A 24,911-nucleotide genomic window follows, 5' to 3' on the forward strand; every position below is an offset into this window, starting at 1 on the left:
ACTTTGGGAGTTCAAGGTGGATAGATCATTTGAGGTCAGGAGTTTGAGACCTGCCAGTCTGGCCAACATGGTGAAATCCCATCTCTACTAAAAATACAAAAATTAGCTGGGTGTGGTGGTGGGCACCTGTAATCCTAGCTACTCGGGAGGCTGAGGCAGGAGAATCACTTGAACCCAAGAGGCGGAGTTTGCAGTGAACCAGTATCACACTACTGCACTCCAGCCTGGGTGGTGGAGTGAGACTCCATCTCAAAACAAAAGTATATGAAATATATTTTTATTTATTTATATATTATTAAATAATATTTATTTATTAATAATTTTTTTCAAAATGGTTATATTCTATTGGCATATTTCCAAATTTACTGACCCATCATCTATGTTCTGCTGTTAATATCCAGTTGGTTCAAATATTTTGTTTTTCATTTCTGAAATTTTCTTTTTTGAGGTTTCTATTTCTTTTCCTATTTCTTATCTTTTCATTCACTGCTAAAATATTTACTTTCAGTGAATTTCATTCATTGCTAGAATGTCACTGAGCAAAGTTGTAAGAACTATTACAACCTCGGCCTGCTGATTCCAACATCTGGGTCAGATTAGAATAGATGTCTGTTAACTATCTTTTCTCTTGAGATTGAGTCACATTTTAATGTTTATTTTTATGTCACATAATTCTGTGCTATGTTCTGGGCATTGTGAATGCTCTATGGTTAAGACTGAATTATCTTACATTCCCCTGGAAATAGTGATTTTTGTTTTGTTCTGTTTCACTTTAGCAGGTAATTAACTTGATTGAAATCAAAAGAAAGTCTTTGTCTTTTGGACTGCAGTTCAAATATCAGTTCAGTTATTTTTACCTTTAGCTCAATTGCTTACTGTCTTCCCTATGCATATGTGGTTCAGTTAAGAGGTTATAAAACAATTTTAGGTTTTATTTCACCAGGTTCTTTACTTTTTGGAATTCTTCTCCCACTTTCTGGAAGCTACAGTGGTCCGGAACTCTGTTCTTGGCTTCTTTAAGCTACCCGCACTTTCTATTGGAGTTATAGCTACCACACACTGCGTGAGCTATGACCTGGTCTCAGGCTAAAGCCATAAAAATAAAGAAATTCATATATGTTGTTCATTTCTTCCATGTGTTGACCCCTCTTCAAAAATATCTGCTTTTCTTGACTGAAGAGTAGTTAGAAAGGGGGCAAATGAAAAAGTTGGAAGCCCAATTTAAGAGTCCAGGAAGCATATCTTGATGCCTAGAAATAGAATAATGGAAGTGGAGATGAAAAGCAATAGACACGTGTTTCTTTTCTTGAGTTAGAAACAAGACTTGGATTCTATCCAAGAAGATCTGAGAACACCAGAGTCTAAATATAGTAGTCAATGTATTTGAAGTCAAAGGTATTCAATGGATTCCTTTCCTGTTTCTTATTAGTCTCTTCTTTTTATTCCCACCAGATTCTCCAACCCCTTAAAAGCCAGAAGCTTTTGCTGGTGAAGGGGAGAGAGAGAAGGTGGAGTAAAGAAGTCAACCAGATTCTCTCTTTTTCACAGCAGGTTTCCCATGAAGACTCCAGTCTAAACCTGGGGAGAAAGAAGCCTAAATTGGAGAAAGTGGTGAAAGAAGCCCTCTCCGAAGAGATGACATTTGTCTCAAGATCTGAATGAAGGGCATAGTTCTACAAACATGAGATTAAACATGTGGATTACTACATTAGGATTTACCTTGGAAATTCATATTTATTTGTGTATTTTATTGTTGCTTGTAAATAGCTTTTGTTTTAAGCACCTGACCAGACTGTGTTTGTTTTAGGTTGTGGCCCAGGCAGTGTTATTCATGTGTATGAACACAGCTGGAATCTTCATCAGTTACCTGTCAGACCGGGCCCAGCGCCAAGCTTTCCTGGAGACTCGGAGGTGTGTGGAGGCCAGGCTGCGCCTGGAAACAGAGAACCAAAGACAGGTACCAACTGACAAGGCTGTGTGTTTTAGTTATCACCTAGCCAGTCTCCAACTTATATGGAGCTCCTGTTTTGCTCCCAAACACGTCCTGACTTGCAAGTGTTCTCTTAAAGTTTATGTCACAGGATTCAAGAGTCGGAAATAGTTGTGTTAGCCTTACAGGTCAAAATGGGTTGGTCTTATTCTCCACACTCAATTCATCGTTCTCCATAAGAAATAAAGTGATTACAGTCACAGATGTATTTCCTGACACCTTTCACTGACATCTGTGTTTGTGAACAAAGTCATGATGCCTCAAAACCATCAGCATGCCTGTCTTTGACCCTCTATCTTTTAAACTGTAAATGTGTTATTTCAGATAAAAATGTTTACTTTCTACCAATTCAAATTAGAGTAAGTGCAGAGAAGAATCTTACACATGCCTAGTCTCTAAAACCACAACCTGATTTTTAGAAGGGATATACACACAAAAAAATCCTGTGGACATGATGCCAACATCAGAATAAGTGATATGGTAGGAAAAGAAGTTGGATTGCAGGGAGCAATAATGTGTTCCAATTTGGAGAGGTTAAGACACAATAATTTTTTGGACATCCTGATTGGGTGGATGTTATAGGAACTTAAAAGTAGTTTTGGCCTCAAATAATATATTTCTCCAAAATCAAATTTACTTTCAAAGAATAAAGATTTGTCTCTATTAAAGCTATTTATATATTTTAAATCCATGCATACCTTTGGTTCTGAAAACAATTTTCCAAGAGGAATATCAGGAATGTGTTGAAAATTGGTTTTAGCATCAATTTATAGCATCCCAAGTATATATGCTCTTGGAAATTTTATGCTTGTAGATATATTATTTCTATAATACGAGACCTTTTTTTAACTAAGACCTTTTTCTTAAAGTTATGTCTTATTATTTATAATATAGCACATTTCTTATTTAAGACTTTAGGCAATAATAGTTTGCAAAAATCATAAAGAAAGTAGCAGAGAAAGACTCATCACTTACTTCATGATTAATTTGCATCAAATCACCAGGGAGTCAGGAATCTTTGAAGTGAGTGAAGCCAGGTCTGTGTGATAATGGATGAGATGGACAGGTAGGGTACACCTGCCAGGACTCAACTCCCACTGCCATCTGCTGTCTCCTGGGGCAGAGGAAACTCCTGAGTTTTCAGATCTTACTTTGACTTTACAAAATTTAGAATAAGGAATTTCGAAGTTATTGCCTAAAATAATTCTGGAACCTCATAGTAATTTCTCTGAATAACCCTTGGAATAATTAAGAAAAATAACTTTAAGAAAGAAAACACCCTGTACAATAAACATGAGTATCTCCCAGGACTATTGTATTATGTTCCTGTGCAAAACAGATCAGTTGCCAGACTGGCATGTCACTGTTTCCATGGGATCTGTGCCGGTTCAGAGAATGCTGCCATATTAATAATGTATTCAACTGTTCTTAATGCTTTGTCACAACGAGAGCTGAAATTGTGGGTGAGTTGTCTGGGCTGCCTCTTATTTAGTGTTTATGATATATTGGAGACACTAAAAATTATTGCCTTACCATCTCCATATGACTTTTTGCTTCTTTTCCCATCCTTCAAGTTGGGTGTCTTGGAATCACTGTGATCTATTAATCCAAAATTGTGGAGGAATCATCCACCATTCCCTCTAATCTTTATTTTTTTTTTTTTGAGTTGGCAGAAGGAGGAAGAAAATAATAATATACAGAGGTAAGAGAAAGCGACAACTAGAATGTAGTGAAAAGACCACTAGAGTTTGGGTCATGGCTCTTATTACTTCCTAGTTGGACCACCTAAGCTATTAAACTCTCCACCATAGGTTCCTTTTTTATACATGGGCCAATATCTTTCTCTTCTGCATTACATTTGCCTCAAATGAGATACTATGTAGAAAGCAATACAGACACACAAGTCAGTTTCATTGATTTCTTGGATAAAATACAAGAAAAGACTATCTTTTGTGGAAGGTGCTTTGTTCCTAGGATGAAGTAAAATATTGTGTAGGCTTCTTTTTGTCCTATATTCACAACTATGATATTTGTGGCATGTTGACCACCCTTTATTTACTCAAGGGTATTGTCTGAGATAGCTGACTCTACATCATCAGTGCTAAAGTTACTTTCCACTGGCATTTGATCTCTGCTTCAGGTTTCCATTATCCTTGAGAACTTCCTCAGTAATAGATGGGCAGTGTAGTCTGGCAGAGAAAACATAGACTTTCAAATGAGATTGCCCTGGATTAGTAATTTTTGCTTAGTTACTATTTTAGTGAGCTTGAGAAAACTCTGAGTCTCAGTTTCCCCATCAATGCCATGGGAATAATAACATCCTTCCTGAAAAGTCCTTAATGGTTAGAATTACTTTGTGTGAGACGCCCTTGCAAGTCAGTGAAGAGTTTCTATTAGCATTATTGTGTGTAATGATTTATATGAATCAGTCAACATAGTTCAGTCCCAAGAGGATTCATGTGAGAATTTATTATGGATTGACTTGGCTCAGTTGTAATAACTTAGGGCTATTTATATGGAGGTAAATCAGGATGATGGCTCTCCTTAAGTGCATAGCAACCAGAATCATCATTAGGTCCCATCCATATCTTTTAAAATATCATGTCATTGACAAATGAATTCTCATCCACCTCGTATCGGAACTAATTATAATGACATAACTGTTAAAAATTCTATACCCTGTGAAGGAGATGCTATAAGAACCTAAGTGACAGCAGATACCTTTTCCTTGGATAATGATCCTAAATAAGAATGATGGTAATATTTTGCAATTATAAATTGAGAATCAAATAGGTTATATTAAACAGAAATGACCATGTTTTGTGGGATTTTTCATGCATTCTTGATTTTTATCTTATGGTAGGATACAAAAAAATTAATCATTTAATTTGTTCAACCGTGAATTAATTTCTTTGTGGAGGGTTTATTATGTGTCAGGAGCTCTGCTGAGCATTGGGAATATAATGCTGACTAGCAATCAGTTTCTGGCCTTAAAGAGTTTACCTGGTGTAGAAGATGAATGACTACAGGGACACGTATGGCAATAGTGTATGGGTCAAAACTAACCTGGAGGCTTGTAGAAAGCTATCGAAAAAAAATTTTACCTGAGCTGACATGTGAATAGGATTCAGCTCAGTGGAGAGGCAGTAAAGAGTACACCATAAAGAGCAAAAAACACATGCAAAAATCTTGAAGGAAGAGAGGAAGTAGTTTGCTGGAAGGATTTATGAGAATTCCCATGATCATTCATTCATTCATTTATTCTTCTATCTATTCACCCATTCATGCTATAGAGAGACAGCCAAATAAGACTCAGTCTTTACTCTGAATTGGACCTGGAGGATGAGTATGACTTTAATTCTTAGAAGAGAGGAAAGAAATAAATTAGCAAAGATACTGATGACAAGATACGTATGACCTAGTAAAGGACAGCAATGCCGGACACCAGGTTTTCTCTGACATCCTGAAACAAATTGTGAACCTGTTAAGTGGAACCTTACTGCTTTCCATTCAATAACAGCTATATAGTTCCTGACTGTTAACTATGCACCAGGCATTATTCAAAGTGCTGTGTACACCAAAGTGAAGAAATTCTTTGTCAGATCTCTATTACAGCATGCCACATGGATCTCAATCATTGCATGTCTCTTTCCCCAAACTGCTATTTCACCACCCTGTGCCATGTATTAATAGTTCTGGGAAATCCACCTCTCTCCTAATGTGTCTCTACTCTTCTACCTCAGCATTCCTTTCTCCACGAGGCTTGCTTTTGTCTCCCAGGTGGAGCTGAGATGGTTTTCTTGTATTCGCCACATGCCATGATAGTTAAGTCTATTAAAGAATGTGTCCCACTTTATAACATATACTAATCTGTGCTTCTCTCTCTCCACAACCTCTAAAGACTAGTTAAAGGCAGCTACTCTACATAATTCAACGGATTATCTGGTTTTTATCTAGCATAGTGGCTGAAATGTAGGATCTTCTGAGTAATATTTATTTAACTAGTTATATTGAATTCAAACTTTGGCTCCTAGCTTCACTTCTACCTACATGAATATTATAATAACTCCTTTGTGTAAAAATACAGATACCTGTGCCCATTGTGCCCTTCATTTAAAATCTTAGTGGGAAGAGCCAATTCAGGAGAGACTGAGACAGGCTGAGCTTGCATCTTAAGCTGACTTGTTAGGGGAATTTTCCATCTGGAAGCTACATCTTGAAGCATCTTTCTTTAGGGAGTTAGATTCTAATTATTATAGTTTTCATAATCCTGCTTCTTCTCCCAGATGATGCAAGTGGCCCATATTTATTTTAAATATTAAAATGAATTAATTGTTTGTCTTTCAGCTTGGAGAATTGTATAAACCTCGTTATGGTAATCATGGCATTTCAAGGTGTCTCAGAAGCTCTGGGGCACTGGAATAAAGTTTCTGATGATACCATATGTTGCAGCAGCAGGAAGATTATTTTTAAATGCAGCAGATGTTTTAGCTGTATTAAAGCAATTCTGTTAAACTTAAATATCTTTGTTAGACAATATTGGTGTAAACTGGTTGTTCGGACAGTAGATTGAGAAAGCTGGGTTTCCTACTGAGTTCTGAGTTGAATCATTTGATTCATTTTGGTGCCTTTTAACATCTTGGGAACTTTTTAAAGTTAAAAATAATATTGATCAGTACAGTAGAGCATTGCCATTGTTAATTCATTCAGAGAATCAGAGTTGACCTAAAAGTGGTAGAACCTTAGCATCTTTATTCTTTCTCCTCCAACTGGATAGGTCTTCTCATTATACTCCAAAAACCTCTTACTTCCAAGTCATTTTCTGTTATTCTTCATTCCTTACATTCAAAGCTACCCACTGACCACCCATCATGTTCAGCCATATATGTTATCAACATCTTTCATATTCATTATTCTTTAGTTTATACTGAAATATTCACTCTTTCCTACACATTCTCCTTACCCTCTACACTCATGCCTTTGTTTACACGTTTTTCCCTACCTGGTGTAACCTTCCTTTCATCCCTGTACCTTATCCATCCTTCAAAACTCAGCTCAAATGTCACCTCCATGAGAGTTTCATTCATACATTTCTGTATGGGATTAATCTCTTTATATATTCTGCTATACCCTTCGCTTATTTTTGCCTCCTCATATCCTTAATTTTTACAGCACTTGGCATTGCTGAGTCACCCCCCAACACCCTTTCCTTGAAGTACTCTCCTCTCTTAATTTTACTATGGGGCGCTTGATTTTCATTCCAGTCTCAGATTCCTGTTTCCTTCACATATCCCTCTTCCTCCTCTAAACCCTTAAATGTAGGCATCCTTCAAGGGCCTCTCCTTGACCCCTTCTTTTTTGTTCTTCTCTTAGTTCTCTTTAGGTGCTATATCATGGCTTCAACCATCACTTCCTGATTACTCCCACATCAGAATTCTTTTCTGAGCTCCAGATGCCCACCACCAGTACCAGCTCGATAGCCTCCTCAGCATGTCCCACACGTATCACCAGCTCGGCCTGTTCATGATCCTCCCATCCCCCGAAAAAGTACTCCTCTTTCTCTGTGATACACCCTTGTACCTGATCCATTCACATCAACCGTGGTCCCTATCCCTGTGGGTGCTATCCTCACCATTTATGCACACATTTTTTCTATATTTCCTTTACTAGTATTGCCTGGTTTAAGTCCTCTCACAAAATAGCTTTCTAATTGGTGTTAACCAGTTACTAACCAGTGTATACTAATCTAGCCACCTGTAGTCACTCACCTTAACATTCTTCTTGAAAAATAAATCTATTTCCCTTTTCTCCATTTTCCTTATAATCTATGAAATTAAAACAATAAACTAAACAAACTTACTGAGCTCTGCGGGGCATGAAGCCAAAGCCACTGCTTTCTTTCACCTATTCTTGTCCCTCTCTATCTGACGTTGAGATGGTGAGGGAGGAATCCACTGGTTTCTTTTCTCCAGAGAGCAGGATTCATATGTTAGAAGTCATTGTACATACATTCTCCAGACCTTTCTGTGGGATAAGAATTTGATTCCTCCCCACAGGCAGTCTACCCCACAGGGAGCCCACTCAAACAGGGTCCTGTCCTCCCCACAGAGAGCCCACTCATGCCGTCTCCTCTGTCCCCCACAGGGCCCACCCATGCAAGTTCTCGTCCTCTTCACAGGGAGCCCACCCATGCAGGCTCCTCTCCTCCCCACAGAGAGGCCACCTATGCAGGCTGCTGTCCCCTTCCCTCTTATAGGAAGCCCAGACATTCAGGCTGCTGTCCTCCCTGAAGGGATTCTACTGATGCAGTGAGCCCACAGTAGCCAGCTACTCTGCCTCTGGCTGGGGAACTGTGGCTATAGAGCAGAAATACAAAATAGGAAGCTCATGTCTGCTTCCTTGGCAGCCAAGTCTCCCATTCGTTTGCCAATAATAAAGTGGCTGCTTTGATTGAATGATTTGATTTGGTCGATTCCTGTCTGTTTTCCATATCTATTTCTCACTTGGTTCATTTGAGAAGGGAGGTGTATGACTCACATCTCAAAACCCCAACACAGAGTATTACACCTGTCAGGATCATCTTCTTAGTGCCCAATTTGGATTATATAAGACCTCACACTAAATGTGAGAAAGCCCCAGGATTGCTACTGCCCATAGAACTCCCCCCCCCTCCCATTTCATTTACTGTGCCTCACAGCCCATTCACTACCTGGCTCCAGCATGACATTCCAATCATTTCACTTGCTACCTCCCACTTTGTACTCCAACACCTCACACAGCCCAGCAAAGATGCCCTGCATGTCTATGACTGGGATTTCTTGCTTGTCGTTGCCTATCTGTCTCCATCCCTCTCTGCTTCTCTGCCATTTTCTCTGCCCCTGGAGTGTGGCCTTTATGGATCTCATCAACAGACTTTATTATCCTCTGGCTTCTGGTTGGGTTTGGCCAGTGGGAGGTACTGGATGTGAACTAGAGTGTGGGAGGACAGAGACGTCAATGCATTTATCTTCCCATATCCTACCCTGCTGGATTGTAGATTTACAGTGGCTGCATTCATCCACCAAAAGCCACAGTTCCTAACAGGCAGCCCTCGCTTAAAGTAAAGGATTTGCCAGATTCCAAGGGTGTTTGTAGTTGCCAGCCCTTCCTAACCTTGGGGTGCTTTACCATTCATTGTTGAGTACCTTAATTTTTCAATAACTCTCTTTCATTATCCCTTTTGAGGTACCAGCTATGTCCTGCCAGGAACCTGAATAACATGCCACTATTGCTCCATTAGGATGAGATGTTCCACTCCCACTCTGTATATATTTGTGAGGCAGTTCAACAGAGCACAAAGACACTGGGCTAGAAGTCAGAAAATCTCTACTCTGTCCAGTATAGCAGCCACTAGCCCTGTGTGTATATTTAGCACCTGCAATGTGCCTGTTTTAAAATGAGACATGCTGTGCATGGAAAATACACACCAGATTTTAAAGACAATCCAAAAAAAGAAGAAATGCAAAATATCTCATTAATGACTTTTTACAAACTAATTGAATGTTCATTATACATTGAAATTATATTTGGAATATATTTGGTTAAGTAGAATATACAATTAAAATGATTTTCAACTGTTTCTGGCTAATTTTTTACAGAATTTTAAAATTGGGAATTTTTAAATTGTATATGTGGTTCACATTGTATTTCTACTGGACAGTATTGACCTAGATGCTTGTCCCATTTCTATTTCTAACTTGCTAGTGTGACTCTAAGCAAGTTGTCAAACCATTTTGTATGTGAGTTTCCTCATGTCTCAATTAGAAATGATAATTCCCACCCTAACCCACAGGAGTGTTTCGAGAGACAAATAACATAATGCCTGAAAAGGTGTTATTTCAACTGTAAAGAACTCTACAAATGTTAGGGCTATTTCTGTGAAAATCTCACCAACGCCCCAATCTGATGCTCACATCCCCCCCACCCTCCCTTATGAAGCCTCCTCTAATGTTTCCTGTTGTAAGTTATTTCTTTCTTTTTGGCACTAAGACATTTTTCAATAACATGGGTTTTTCACATGCTGTTTTATATCAGGGTTAGCACCATGGTTCCCTCCAATCGCCAGGAAGGTTTTGAGTGGCAAGCACAGTACCAGTGTTAATGGCCTCTGATCTCCCTGTAACAACTGACTTCACTCGAAGAACTGTGTTTACCCAACGTGGGTGGGACACCAGCTCTTGCATTCCATCTGGCTGCCTGGTTCTTTGCAATTTTCCTAGCACATTATTTGCATTTTCTGGCATGATGGAAGAAGTGAAGGCTTTGAAGAAAAACAAACCTGTATTTCATTCAGAGCTTTAAGTCTATATCTGGGTGACTGTGGTTACACCAACCTGAGATTCAACATCTGTCGAAGATAATAAACCCTACATCTCAAGCTGGTTGTAAGAAAATCAAGCAATATATAGAAAGCATCTGACCCATTGGCTGACATAGTGGGGCCTCAATAGATGAGAGCTGGGGGTCATGGCTGATCCTTGAACTGTTGGATCACCTGAGCCATATCCTAAGTTTCAAAGGAAAAGGTATTCTGATTCTAGTAACAACAGTTTTTCTTCTTGTTATTTGTGTTCTACTTCAAATTTGGCATCCATAAGCAATACAGATTGTTAATGCTACCCCTGATTCAAAGCCAGTTCATGACCCTATGCTCATGTGCAATTATAATTTGCATACAGAGGCCATCCAGAAAGCAGAAATCAATCACCATCCGAGGCCTCAACACCTTTGATCCAGCCTAGAGAAGATGGAGGAGCCGCTGAAGAACTCTGTGGGGGCTTTTTATCTTGAAAGTCTGTGCAGATAATTTTGACTAAAGAAATTGAAATTGGAAACCTAATATAGCCTTACTATAAAATGCTGAAGAGAAGACATGCTCTGTTGTCTTGATACAGTTGAAGGCACTTTTCAAGAGTGGTAGTAAAATAGAGCAGGAGAAAAATAAAATAAGTATTTTTTAAATAATCCATGCCTAAAATAGCTTATTTTAGTGGGACTGGAGTAAGGGTCAGTTGACCAGAATTCTACATTTACTATTTTGCATGAGTTACACCCAAAATGGATTGGATATAAAAGAGGTAAAATAATTTAAAGGCACTATCTCAGCTATGTTGGTGTAAAAGCGTCCTAGAATTTTTTTTCTTCTAATCTTTTGCAAATGTCTTGCCCACAGCTCATTTGAAAGCAACGTTTTTAGAATGAAAATTTTGAGTATAGCATAGTATTCAACTCATTTTTCATAGAAACAAAAGCTTGCTTATCATAAACAGATTTGGAAACAAACATTACTGCCTCTTGGTAAAGTAGGACACAAGTAGCAGACTAGGGGGGTAGACTTGAAAGAACCAGCTAGCTATGAGCATTTAGTGTATACTGTTGACAGCCTTTCACAGTAGATAGGCTAGTGAATCACTTAAGCGGTGTAGGGAGGCCACTGTGATGCAGTGCTATTATGTAAATTATTTATGAGAAGTCCAAATTCCAAGTTGATCTTTTAAAAGCATTGACACTACTCTTGATCAGCCGTTGGAATCTAGAAAGTTGAGACAGAGGCTTAGAACTATGCCGTCAACGTGAAAGGAAACCTGGCATAGGGCAAAACCATTATTTAGTCCTTCATTTGCTCAACAAGTATTGATCTTTCCTTCCCAAAACATTGCCCTTGCAGTATTCCCTTAGTGAACAAACAGCACCACTTGTCCGCCAACGCTTCAAGCTCACACTACCCATCCTCTCCATTTTCCCTGACATGCAGTAATAATTATGAGCAGTTAATTCTCTTTCTCATACATCTTTCTTATTTTTTCCAATGTTTCTAACCCTACTTCCTTCTCCATTTCTCTCCTGGATCACTGTAACAACCCTTTCATTCCCTGAAATTCATTCTCCAGGCTGCAGCCAGAGTGATCCTTCTAAAAACTAAATCTAGTTAGGTCATCTCTATGACTGCTATACTGGGTTGAATAGTGTCCCCCTAAAATGCATGTTCCCCCAAACCTCAGAATGTGATCTTACTGGGAAATAGGCTCTTTACAGATTGATTCAAGATGAAATCACACTTGATTAGGGTGGGCCTTAATTCAATATGACTGGTATCCTTCCTTATAAGAAGAGAACACAGAGAATCCCAGAGGCAGATGCAGGAAGTGCACAAAAGAGCACCTTGTGAAGACAGAGGCAGAGGTTGGAGCGAGGCATCTGCAAGGACCGCTGGTAGCCACGAGAAGCCAAGAGAGTGACATGGGACAGTTTCTCCATCAGGGCCCCAGAAGAAAAACCAACCCTGACAACACCTTCCTTTCAGACTTCTGACCTCCAAAACTGTAGGAGAATACATTTCTATTGTTTTAAACCACCACATTTTGTGGTAATTTTTTAATGCCAGCTTGGGATACTAATACAACTTCCTGTTGCCTTTAGAATGAAATCAGACCCATATCTTACCTCTCTACCCTCCTTAAACGTTGCCTGGATGGAAGTAACAGTGACTGGCTCTGACATAGCATTTACTACGTGTGAGGTTCTGTACTTCACATAGATTACTTCATTTAATCCTCAGATAAACCCTCTGAAGTGGGTGAATTTTTTAACCTCCATTTTATAGATGAGGAATTTGAAAAACAGAGAGGCTAAATGAGAGCTAGTAAGTTGCACAGTTGGTTCTCAGACCTAAATAGTCTTGCTCCAGAGCCCATATAACCAATTGTTATGCTACGATGTCCTTCAACATGGGATGCTCTTCACAATCTACTCCCCTCTCCCTTGGGAGGGCCCTAGCCCTCCCTTCCACATCAGGCATACTCTTTTAGTCTCAAATGACAGGAAACTCAACTCATATTGGTTCTAGCAATAAAAAGAACGTATTGCCTCCTGTTACTGAATATCCAGGGGCAGGTGTACAATTGTCACAACAGGACTGTAATGTGATCAACAGGAATACACATAGTGATGTGGGGCAATCAGATGAGTTGTCTTAATATAGGGAAAAGATATAGTTCAACACACACTAAAGCTACCCAGAGGACAAGACCCAGTGACCCATGAAGGTAGCAGCTTCCAGTGAAGGCTCCCACCTGCAGTCATATGTCCTGACTAGACTGAGGATAGTGCGTTCTTCAGGAAGCTCCTTTTGCCCTTCTCACATGGGATTTTATGCTCATGTACCTCTTCCAAAGTGTTCTAAAGGCTCCAGCTTTCTCCTTTCCTACCCACCAAGTACAAGAAAACTGCCAATAATCACAGAACATCACTTATTCGGTAGTAGACTGTCTTCCTCCCCAACCAGCATTAGACTTGAGTTCTATTTCTAAGCAGCCTTCAGGCACAGCTTGGTCCAGGGGCCATCTAGTATGCTTGTTTTATCACTTCTTATTCAGGACTCAGCAAAGGCATTAAAATCCAATAAAAATTCTACATTAATTGACTTTTTTCTCAGAGCCTTCCACTCAAGAGTTCTCTTCAGAGCTTTGGTGATAGTCAAATACATATTATCAAAATCTAATTAGGTTTATTGCATTATAGAATACATACTGTGGACCACGTCCTGAGTTAGGTGCCGGAATTAAAAACGAGGAGATTTTTAAATAGATTTTTTTTTTTTTTGTAACAAACAAGAGTTTGGTAAGCTTGGCAGTTTCCAACTTAGTCTTAGAGTTATATATGTCATGTCTTCATATCTCCTCTGCTGGATTACAAGTTCCTTGATCCATGGAGGAATTGTGATTTTCCCCCTATAATATCTACCCTAGTATTTAAACATTCACTAACACTGTATCAAATGAGTAAAGTAATAATTAATTTAAGGAGCATTTCCAATAAGCATTTCTCTTTCCCCAAATATGTGATTATTATTTTTCTTAATCACATAGTTCTTTTATTTATTTATTTTTTATTATACTTTAAGTTCTAGGGTACATGTGCACAATGAGCAGGTTTGTTACATATGTATACATGTGGCATGTTGGTGTGCTGCACCCATTAACTTGTCATTTACATTACGTATATCTCCTAATGCTATCCCTCCCCACCCCTCCTCCCCACAATAGGACCTGGTGTGTGATGATCCCCTTCCTGTGTCCAAGTGATCTCATTGTTCAATTCCCACCCATGAGTGAGAACATGCGAAAGTTGTTTTCTGTTCTTGTGATAGTTTGCTGAGAATGATAGTTTCATTCCCTACAAAGGACATGAACTCATTTTTTTACGGCTGCATAGTATTCCATGGTGTATATGTGCCACATTTTCTTAATCCAGTCTGTTACTGATGGACATTTGGGTTGATTTCAAGTCTTTGCTATTGTGAATATTGCTGCAATAAACATACGTGTGCATGTGTCTTTATAGCAGGATGACTTATAATCCTTTGGGTATATCCCCAGTAGTGGGATGGCTGGGTCAAATGGTATTTCTAGTTCTAGATCCTTGAGGAATCGCCACACTGTTTGCCACAATGGTTGAACTAGTTTACAGTCCCACCAACAGTGTAAAAGTGTTCCGATTTCTCCACATCCTCTCCAGCATCTGCTGTTTCCTGATTTTTTAATGATTGCCATTCTAACTGGTGTGAGATAGTATCTCATTGTGGTTTTGATTTGCATTTCTCTGATGGCAAGTGATGATGAGCATTTTTTCATGTGTCTGTTGGCTGTGTGATTGTCTTCTTTTGAGAAGTGTCTGTTCATATCCTTTGCCCACTTTTTGATGGGGTTGTTTTTTTCTTGTAAATTTGATTGAGTTCTTTATAGGTTCTGGATATTAGCCCTTTGTCAGATGAGTAGATTGCAAAAATTTTCTCCCATTCTGTAGGTTGCCTGTTCACTCTGATGGTAGTTTCTTTTGCTGTGCAGAAGCTCTTTAGTTTAATTAGATCCCATTTGTCAATTTTGGCTTTTGTTGTCATTGCTTTTGGTGTTTTAGACATGAAGTCCTTGCCCATGCCTATGTCCTGAATGGCATTACCTAGATTTTCTTCTAGGGTTTTTATGGTTTATGTCTAACTTTTAAGTCTCTAATCCATCTTGAATTAATTTTCGTATAAGGAGTAAGGAAAGGATCCAGTTTCAGCTTTCTACTTATGGCTAGCCAATTTTCCCAGCACCATTTATTAAATAGGGAATCCTTTCCCCATTTCTTGTTTTTCTCAGGTTTGTCAAAGATCAGATGGCTGTAGATATGTGGTATTATTTCTGAGGGCTCTGTTCTGTTCCATTGGTCTATATCTCTGTTTTGGTACCAGTACCATGCTGTTTTGGTTACTGTAGCCTTGTAGTATAGTTTGAAGTCAGGTAGCGTGATGCCTCCAGCTTTGTTCTTTTGGCTTCGGATTGTCTTGGCAATGCGGGCTCTTTTTTGGTTCCATATGAACTTTAAAGTAGTTTTTTCCAATTCTGTGAAAAAAACTCATTGGTAGCTTAATGGGGATGGCATTGAATCTATAAATTACCTTGGGCAATATGGCCATTTTCACAATATTGATTCTTCCTATCCATGAGCATGGTATGTCCTTCCATTTGTTTGTGTCCTCTTTTATTTCACTGAACAGTGGTTTGTAGTTCTCCTTGAAGAGGTCCTTTACATCCCTTGTAAGTTGGATTCCTAGGTATTTTATTCTCTTTGAAGCTATTGTGAATGGGAGTTCATTCATGATTTGGCTCTCTGTTTGTCTGTTACTGGTGTATAAGAATGCTTGTGATTTTTGCACATTGATTTTGTATCCTGAGACTTTGCTGAAGTTGCTTATCAGCTTAAGGAGATTTTTGGGCTGAGATGATGGGGTTTTCGAAATATACAATCATGTCACCTGCAAACAGGGACAATTTGACTTCTTCTTTTCCTAACTGAATACCCTTTATTTCTTTCTCTTGCCTGATTGCCCTGGCTAGAACTTCCAACACTCTGTTGAATAGGAGTGGTGAGAGAGGGCATCCCTGTCTTGTGCCAGTTTTCAAAGGGAATGCTTCCAGTTTTTGCCCATTCAGTATGATATTGGCTATGGGTTTGTCATAAATAGCTCTTACTATTTTGATATACATTCCATCAATACCAAATTTATTGAGAGTTTTTAGCATGAAGGGCTTTTGAATTTTGTCAAAAGCCTTTTCTGCATCTATTGAGATAATCATCTGGTTTTTGTCTTTGGTTCTGTTTATATGCTGGATTACGTTTATTGATTTGCATATGTTGAACCAGCCTTGCATCCCAGGGATGAAGCCCACTTGATCATGGTGGATAAGCTTTTTGATGTGCTGTTGGATCCGGTTTGCCAGTATTTTATTGAAGATTTTTGCATCAATATTCATCAGGGATATTGGTCTAAAATTCTCCTTTTTTGTTGTGTCTCTGCCAGGCTTTGGTATCAGGATGGCTCTTTTTCTATTGATTGGAATAGTTTCAGAAGGAATGGTAGCAACTCCTCCTTGTACCTTTGGTAGAATTCGGCTGTGAATCCATCTGGTCCTGGACTTTTTTTGGTTGGTAGGCTATTAATTATTGCCTCAATTTCAGAGTCTGCTATTGGTCTATTCAGGGATTCAACTTCTTCCTGGTTTAGTCTTGGGAGAGTGTAATAGTCCAGGAAATTATCCATTTCTTCTAGGTTTTCTAGTTTATTTGCATAGTGGTGTTTATAGTATTCTCTGATGGTAGTTTGTATTTCTGTGGGGTCCGTGGTGATATCCCCTTTATCATTTTTTATTGCGTCTATTTGATTCTTCTCTCTTTTCTTCTTTATTAGTCTTGCTAGCGGTCTGTCAATTTTGTTGATCTTTTTAAAAAACCAACTCCTGGATTCATTGATTTTTTGGAGGGTTTTTTGTGTCTCTATCTCCTTCAGTTCTGCTCTGATCTTAGTTATTTCTTGCCTTCTGCTAGCTTTTGAATGTGTTTGCTCTTGCTTCTCTAGTTCTTTTAATTGTGATGTTAGGGTGTCAATTTTAGATCTTTCCAGCTTTCTCTTGTGGGCATTTAGTGCTATAAATTTCCCTCTACACATTGCTTTAAATGTGTCCCGGAGATTCTGGTATGTTGTATCTTTGTTCTCATTGGTTTCAAAGAACGTCTTTACTTCTGCCTTCATTTCGTTATGTACCCCGTAGTCATTCAGGAGCAGGCTGTTCAGTTTCCATGTAGTTGAGTGGTTTTGAGTTTTTTAGTCCTGAGTTCTAGTTTAATTGCACTGTAGTCTGAGAGACAGTTTGTTATAATTTCTGTTCTTTTACATTTGCTGAGGAGTGCTTTACTTCGAACTATGTGGCCAATTTTGGAATAAGTGTGATGTGGTGCTGAGAAGAATGTATATTCTGTTGATTTGGGGTGGGGAGTTCTGTAGATGTCTATTAGGTCTGCTTGGTGCAGAGTTGAATTCGATTCCTGGATATCCTTGTTAACTTTCTGTCTCGTTGATCTGTCTAATGTTGACAGTGGGGTGTTGAAGTCTCCCATTATTATTGTATGGGAGTATAAGTCTCTTGGTAAGTCACTAAGGACTTGCTTTCTGAATCTGAGTGCTCCTGTATTGGTTGCATATATATTTAGGATAGGTAGCTCTTCCTGATGAATTGATCACTTTACCATTATGTAGTGGCCTTCTTTGTCTCTTTTGATCTTTGATGGATTAAAGTCTGTTTTATCAGAGACTAGGATTGCAACCCCTGCTTTTTTTTTGTTTTCCATTTGCTTGGTAGATCTTCCTCCATCCCTTTATTTTGAGCTTATGTGTGTCTCTGCATGTGAGATGGGTCTCCTGAATACAGCACACTGATGGGTCTTGACTCTTTATCCAATTTGCCAGTCTGTGTCTTTTAATTGGACCATTTGGTCCATTTACATTTAGGGTTAATATTGTTATGTATGAACTTGATCCTGTCATTATGATATTAGCTGGTTATTTTGCTCATTATTTGATGCAGTTTCTTACTAGCATCGATGGACTTTACATTTGGCATGTTTTTGCAATGGCTGGTACCTGTTCCTTTCCATGTTTAGTGCTTCCTTCAGGATCTCTTGTAGGGCAGGCCTGGTGGTGACAAAATCTCTAAGCATTTGCTTGTCTGTAAAGGATTTTATTTCTCCTTCACTGATGAAACTTAGTTTGGCTGGATATGAAATTCTGGGTTGAAAATTCTTTTCTTTAAGAATGTTGAATATTGGCCCCCACTCTCTTCTGGCTTAGAGAGTTTCTGCCGAGAGATCTGCTGTTAGTCTGATGGGCTTCCCTTTGTGTGTAACCCGACCTTTCTCTCTGGCCGTCCTTAACATTTTTTCCTTCATTTCAACTTTGGTGAATCTGACAATTATGTGTCTTGGAGTTGCTCTTCTTCAGGAGTATCTTTGTGGCGTTCTCTGTATTTCCTGAATTTGAACGTTGGCCTGTCTTACTAGGTTGGGGAAGTTCTCCTGGATGATATCCTGAAGAGTGTTTTCCAACTTGGTTCCATTCTCCCCATCACTTTCAGGCACACCAATCCGATGTAAATTTGGTCTGTTCACATAATCCCATATTTCTTGGAGGCTTTGTTCACTTCTTTTTACTTTTTTCTCTACACTTCTCTTCTCACTTCATTTCATTCATTTGATCTTCAATCGCTGATACTCTTTCTTTCAGTTGATCGAGTCAGTTACTGAAGCTTGTGGATTTGTCACGTAGTTCTCGTGTTATGGTTTTCATCTCTATCAGTTCTTTTAAGGTCTTCTCTGCATTGATTATTCTAGTTATCCATTCTTCCATTCTTTTTTCAAGGTTTTTAGTTTCTTTGCGCTGGTTACGTAATTCCTCCTTTAGCTCTGAGAAGTTTGATCAACTGAAGACTTCTTCTCTCAACTCGTCAAAGTCATTCTCCGTCCAGCTTTTTTCCATTGCTGGCAATGAACTGCATTCCTTTGGAAGGGGAGATGCACTCTGATTTTTTGAATTTCCAGCTTCTCTGCACTGCTTTTTCCCCATCTTTGTGTCTTTGATGATGGTGACGTACTGATGGGGTTTTGGTGTGGGTGTCCTTTCTGTCTGTTAGTTATCATTCTTAACAGTCAGGATCCTCAGCTGTAGGTCTGTTGGAGTTTGTTTGAGGTCCACTCCAGACCCTGTTTGCCTAGGTGTCAGCAGCGGAGGCTGCAGAAGATAGAATATTGCTGAACAGCGAGTGTTGCTGTCTGATTCTTGCTCTGGAAGCTTCGTCTCAGGGGTGTACCCTGCCACGTGAAGTGTGAGGTGTCAGTCTGCACCTAGTGGGGTATATCTCCCAGTTAGGCTATTCACATTATTACTGACAGATATTGAAGAATCATTTTTCTTCCCTCTTTAGTAAATTGGAGGCTAGTTTTGCATGAATTTTCATATCCAACAGTGAATGTTCTTGTTGAACTCTATACTCCATTAACTCTTCTTTCTTCATTCTCACTGTCCAACTGAATTTGCAATTTAGATTTGTGGGAGCCATGTCTTTCGTATATTTATTGCAGGGATGTAAATATTTCATCTTTACAACCCCTGATTCCCCAACAGCTCAAAGCATTTTAGTTTTCCCGCCTATTATTCCAGAATCTCTTTGGAATATGCAAGAGACACATGATGCCTTGTGCTGACTTCTATGTAAACAGTCATTAATATTTCATTATAGTCATTTTCAGTTTCTCGGCCAAGCACACTGCAAGCATGGTGAAGGCAGAGTGAAGCTTCTCCACTGCTCTCCCCAGTGCAGAGCACACGGCCTGCCATTAACTCATTCCTTACTACATGTTTGCTGAGGAACAGTTTGTCAGATGTGTGAATGAGTAGTGGAAGATACTTCACAATAGATTAGATGGAGTCATGGAAAAGATTATGACTCGAGAGTCAGCCCCATGTGAATCACTGCACCAGAGAAAAGGATGAACTCTAAATCAGATTCTGCAGCACAAATTCTGAAAAGGAGAATTCACTAATGAATTCAGATGCCTGTGTGCACATCTGGGTGCTGCCACTTACTTGCTCTGTGTCCTAGGACAAGTTCCTAACCTCTCTGTGCCTCAATTTACATATCGGTGGAATAGAGGTAATTAATACCCTTATCTCATTAATTGTTATGAGGATTAAATCACATAATTCATGTGCAAAGCTTGAAACATAGTAGGTGCCCAATAAGAGCTCTCACTGGTAGTGATGTAGTCCATATTTATTGCTTCTCTCCTTTAGGCATTTCTTTAATTGTGAAATACATATATTCTACAGAAAGCAAAATCCTCAGACTACCAGAGACTGAATTGATTTTAAATAAGTAAAGGGAGAAACCAATAGAGATGTTTGGAGTATGAAAAGAGGAAAAAAGCAAAGAAGGTTGGATTACACCTCATGGATGATTGAAAAACCAAGAGGCCCACCGAATGAATGAGTATTACAAATATTGTCCGAGTGAACTCTGTTGATTCTGATATTTTCTGTTTTTCAAGTATAAATAAGAAAGTTTGGATTGATCGTTGTTCTTCTCATGAGCAGAAAACTGACACAAGCTCACAGTTAAACACTGGTGTGAAAAGTGATAATTCCACTTATTAAAGGTTCCGAGGAGGAGGTTACAAACACCATGTGCTCACACCCGACCCAGGCAGTTTCTCCAGGCAATGTGAGGAGATATAGTAGTAAGGCGGGGAGCCTTCCAGCCTCTGTTCAGTTTCTGTTTCGGAGTGCTGGCCTGGATGGTCATGCTTTCTTGATAGCTGAGATGCAGCAGAAGCAGAATACGGGGTTGGTGTCCTGCATGATAGGACAGGTTGGCCTTGAGCAAGGTAATCTCTGAGCTTCAGTCTCCTCACTTGTAAAACCATTTTAATAATTTCTACCAAGGTTGTTTTCATATAAAATGAGCTCCATGTAAAGGTAATTTTTAACTGTAAACACACTACAAATGTAAATTATTTTAGAAATTTTTTAAATATCGTATTTGAGGAGGGTGTATAATCTCCTGAGAATGCTGCAAGCGAAGGGCTTCTTATTTGAATTTTAATTATCTTTCAACTTCCAAATTAGCTCCTCCAATTGATATTAAAATATGATCTTCTTGAATAAATGTGAAAAGCCCAGTTCCACATCAAGATAAAATATATATTCAATATTGTTTAAATTTCAGTAGATGAGCGCATAAAATATATATCAATGAACAAAAATAGACTTCAGAATTATAAAAATTGAATTAGAAACTAAGAATTCACTGTGTAGAAGATGGTGTTCAAATAACCTCTGAAGCGTGTATTATGGCATAGGGATAATCAGGTATCTATGGAAACTGTTGCATATTAATACTTGAAAGAGGCAATAATTTGCTTTATCTGTCCACATGCAGCCATGGGTTAGGTAGTTCTCCAAGGTGTTAGCATCTTCCAACACTTACAATAATGAAATATAGTTTGCTTTATCAGAAGTGCCCTTATCGTGAAGCCAATGATGGTTAAGCTTCAAAGGCCTTCACTCACAAGCGCCTTCTAAGGCCTTCAGAAGGACCCTAGCAAGTTTGCAGTTACGATTTTCAGTTTTTCTTAAAGAGGATTCTCTTACCCCACCCCCAAGTTATTTAAGTCTCAGGACCCACAAAACCTGTATCAACCACTACCCCTACCCCCTGGGAGGAGACAGAATGTTCTTGGGGGAAAAAGAAAAACTTACAATGTAAAAATGTAAAGGTCTTTTCCACACCAGCATTTGCAGTTATCCAAAAGATATGTAGTGTTTTTTGTTGTTGTTGTTGTTGTGTTTTTTAGCACACTGAAGCAATATTTTAGTAACTTTTATAAAATATCCTGTCCCCATCACCAATTATAGCATGTATTTTAAGGGATTTTGAAGTTACTATAGTATAAAAGAAATTTTCAGAATTGCGGGGAGTGTCACAGGGACGTGTCCAATAGCTAACACCCCAATCTATCTGTGACTTCGGATCTTTCGGTGTTAGAATTCTTTCAGCAGAATTTCTGAGAGAATCTTAACTGTATTTATAGGCAACTTAATGGCTACATAGACAACAGAGTTAGACTGGCCTGGTTTGGAATACCAGCTTTGCACCTCATTAGGTATATAAACTTGAGCAAAGAATGTAACTTCATGTGCTTCAGCCTTCTTATCTGTTACATTGGAATAATCCAGTCTGCCTCATTGAATCACTGTGACACTTATTTTAAATAAATGCTTGTGGCTTAACTAATTTAGGGACTGATACCAACTGGTACCCTTTCCCCATCCCCTGTGTCACTCCTAGTGTCACCAGAGTTCAAGGTCCTTGCTTCTACGATGGACCCTGTTTTGTGGTTGGGAGGTTCCTGCTCCTGCATTCCCCACAGACTGTGTGTTCTTCAGGGCTGGTGACATATTTAGCTCCCAGCAGCACACTCAGAGTCTGTCACATGTCAGCATGATTACCGTTTATTGAAGGGAATTGAATTGAATAGTCAAACAGAGTCAAGTACGCACGTTCTTCGGTTATGGAATGGGATGGTAGAGAGATATGTGGTGCCATATTTGCAAATTTATAGTCAGAAGAACTTCCAGGGTGTACGTAATTTCTAAGGGCCTGATGAACTTTAGAAAGGATTTTTGAGAGCGTTGATAAAATTATAAAATGCCTTCCTTCTCCTCTCACCTCTCCCAACGTTAAACAAGAGGACAGCACTGTTCTTGCCCATGGGCCTCAGAGGTGGGTAAAATTCTCTCTTGATAGATCAAAGCTTCTTTTCTAGACCTGGTGAAGCTGCTTCCCATTTATTGTAAAGGGGATAGATCAGAAAACCACCATTGCCATAGCTGTTAGCGCCAGAGGTATGTTGCCTTCTAGATTAGATCCACCCTGGCAATATGTGGACGATGGCCACGTTCTGAACAGCCACAAAACTCGTGACTAGACACTGGGGGGCTGCTATTTAAAAATCCAATATCTCTTACTGTGGTTGCCAGGAATGAAAAGCAGAAGTAGCTAAAAATGCTCTCCATTTAACCTTCACATTTTAAATCTTGCAGGAGTGCATCTAACTGGCAAAACTCAAGCACTATCCGGAACTGCAAGGATTTTGGAAAATTAAATCATTAGCTTTCCAGCCTCACCTATTCAGGAAGGAATACTCATGGCCTTTTTATTTTTTCAACTGCAACTCCCAGTAAGAAGTTCATTTTACTTGATGATTTAGTACACAAAGGCATACAGGCATATATAAAATAAATGAAATATTCACACAAAAAACTTACCTTCATATTTATTAGAGTCTGATATTTTCTGTTTTATTCTATTTCATTTTTGCCTGCTGTGTATAATCCACTAAATTTGATTTCAAGCCCACAAATGTGTCACGAGCTCCAATTTAAAAAACACTGCACTGGCTGTGGTTGGAAGAGATGCGTAGGTCTTGGCTGCCATGCCCACCACAGTCCCTTATGCCCCATTCCAGCTGGAGCTCATCAGCCTCTAGTGTCTCTAGCTAGAGCCATTAGCTTGTAAGTAATTTTGATTCTTCAGGATTCAGGCCCCCAAGAGAAAGCATCCTGGGCACAGGGCATCTGTCCCTCATCCAAGACAGGAGCCAGCAAAAGCTACCATTCTTGATAATAAAAACTCAGAAGTTAGGGAGGTGAAAAACCCACCAAGGGATAATGGGCCACAAAAACGAAGGGTGCTTTGATGGACAGAGTGCTAGTTTACTCTACAGATAGACAGCTTCAGAAGCACTTTGTATACACGTATTATCAAGAGTATTCAAAAGAGCACTGGCTTGTGTGTCGGACTTACCAAGTTTTCAAATCTGGTTCTGTCATTTGCATTGTTGGGTCTCTTGAGCAAGTTTCTTCATTTCTGAGTCAATATACTCGGAACTATAAAACAAGATAATAATGCCTGCTTTGTGATATGTCTTTGAATGATATATCGTATCTCTCTGGATTTATTTTCTTAGCTATAAAATACGCTTTTTTGCTCCATTGAGTAGCTGTGAGGATCAAATGAGATAAGCTAGGTGACAAGTGTCACACACAACAGGAGCACTCAGAAGATGTTAGCCCTCCTTTGTAGTCATGTAGCCTAATTTACCATCCTGTCTTTCCATATCTGTTAATTAATTGTATCAATTATCTTTTGCTCTGTAAAAAAATAACACCAGAATGTAGTGGCTTAAAACAATCACCATTTACTTAGCTCACAAATCTGTTGGTTGACTGGAGAGTTCTGGTCTGATCAGCTCTGCTGACTGGCTGCTGGATAATATAGGACAGCCTTATTCACATATCTAGTATTTTGGAAGACTGTGGAGCAGGACATCTAATTCTTCATCATGTGCCCTCTCATCCTCCAGCAAGCTAGTGCAGGTGCACTCATGTAGTTGTCTCACGGTTCCAAGCAACGCAAAAGAGAACATGAGCCCTAACGTACAAACGATTTCAAAGCCTCTGTTTATGCCGCCTTTGCTGTTGTCCCATTGGCCAAGGCAAGTAACATGACTAAGCCAAGAAGCAACATGGAAGGCATTACCCCACAGGAATTATTATGCACATACGTGCAAGCAATCTACCGCATATAGTAAGTTTGGGTTGTCCATGATTCCCTTCCCAAAATTCTGTAGGATACTGGACAGAAAACACACGTACCTACAGGCTTACAGGAAAAGGGAGAATTTTATGGTAGATAGTGTAGATAGTTGTGACTCATCAGTAGAGGCATGGGATGGAAGTAAATGCACTAGTATTAACGTTTTTTTTCTGCTTCATGTTAAGGGTTTAAAGTGTAGAAGAAAATCAATGTGGAGAAGGATTTAGCTCCCACTTATGTTAGTGACTCTAGTTGTCATTTTCACATGAGCCACTCCACGAGAAGCTAATTATTGTTCCCATTTTACAGATTTTTTTTAAAAACTGATGCTTATCTCCTTGTCCCAGATGGTT

General features: G+C 39.1%; 1 protein-coding gene across 2 annotated transcripts in view; it reads left to right on the forward strand.

Annotated features, from left to right (window-relative positions):
• Positions 1 to 24,911, forward strand: part of ADCY8 (adenylate cyclase 8) — a 271,601-nt gene that overhangs the window by 55,774 nt on the left and 190,916 nt on the right. For both annotated transcript variants that reach the window (XM_030938186.1, XM_030938187.1), the window contains exon 2: positions 1,808 to 1,957. In XM_030938186.1, the coding sequence (XP_030794046.1) occupies positions 1,808 to 1,957 (150 nt within the window). The remainder of the gene's footprint in view (positions 1 to 1,807; positions 1,958 to 24,911) is intronic.

The sequence above is a fragment of the Rhinopithecus roxellana genome, chromosome 9 (genome assembly GCF_007565055.1).
Source record: "Rhinopithecus roxellana isolate Shanxi Qingling chromosome 9, ASM756505v1, whole genome shotgun sequence".
In the NCBI taxonomy this organism is placed as follows: domain Eukaryota; kingdom Metazoa; phylum Chordata; class Mammalia; order Primates; family Cercopithecidae; genus Rhinopithecus; species Rhinopithecus roxellana.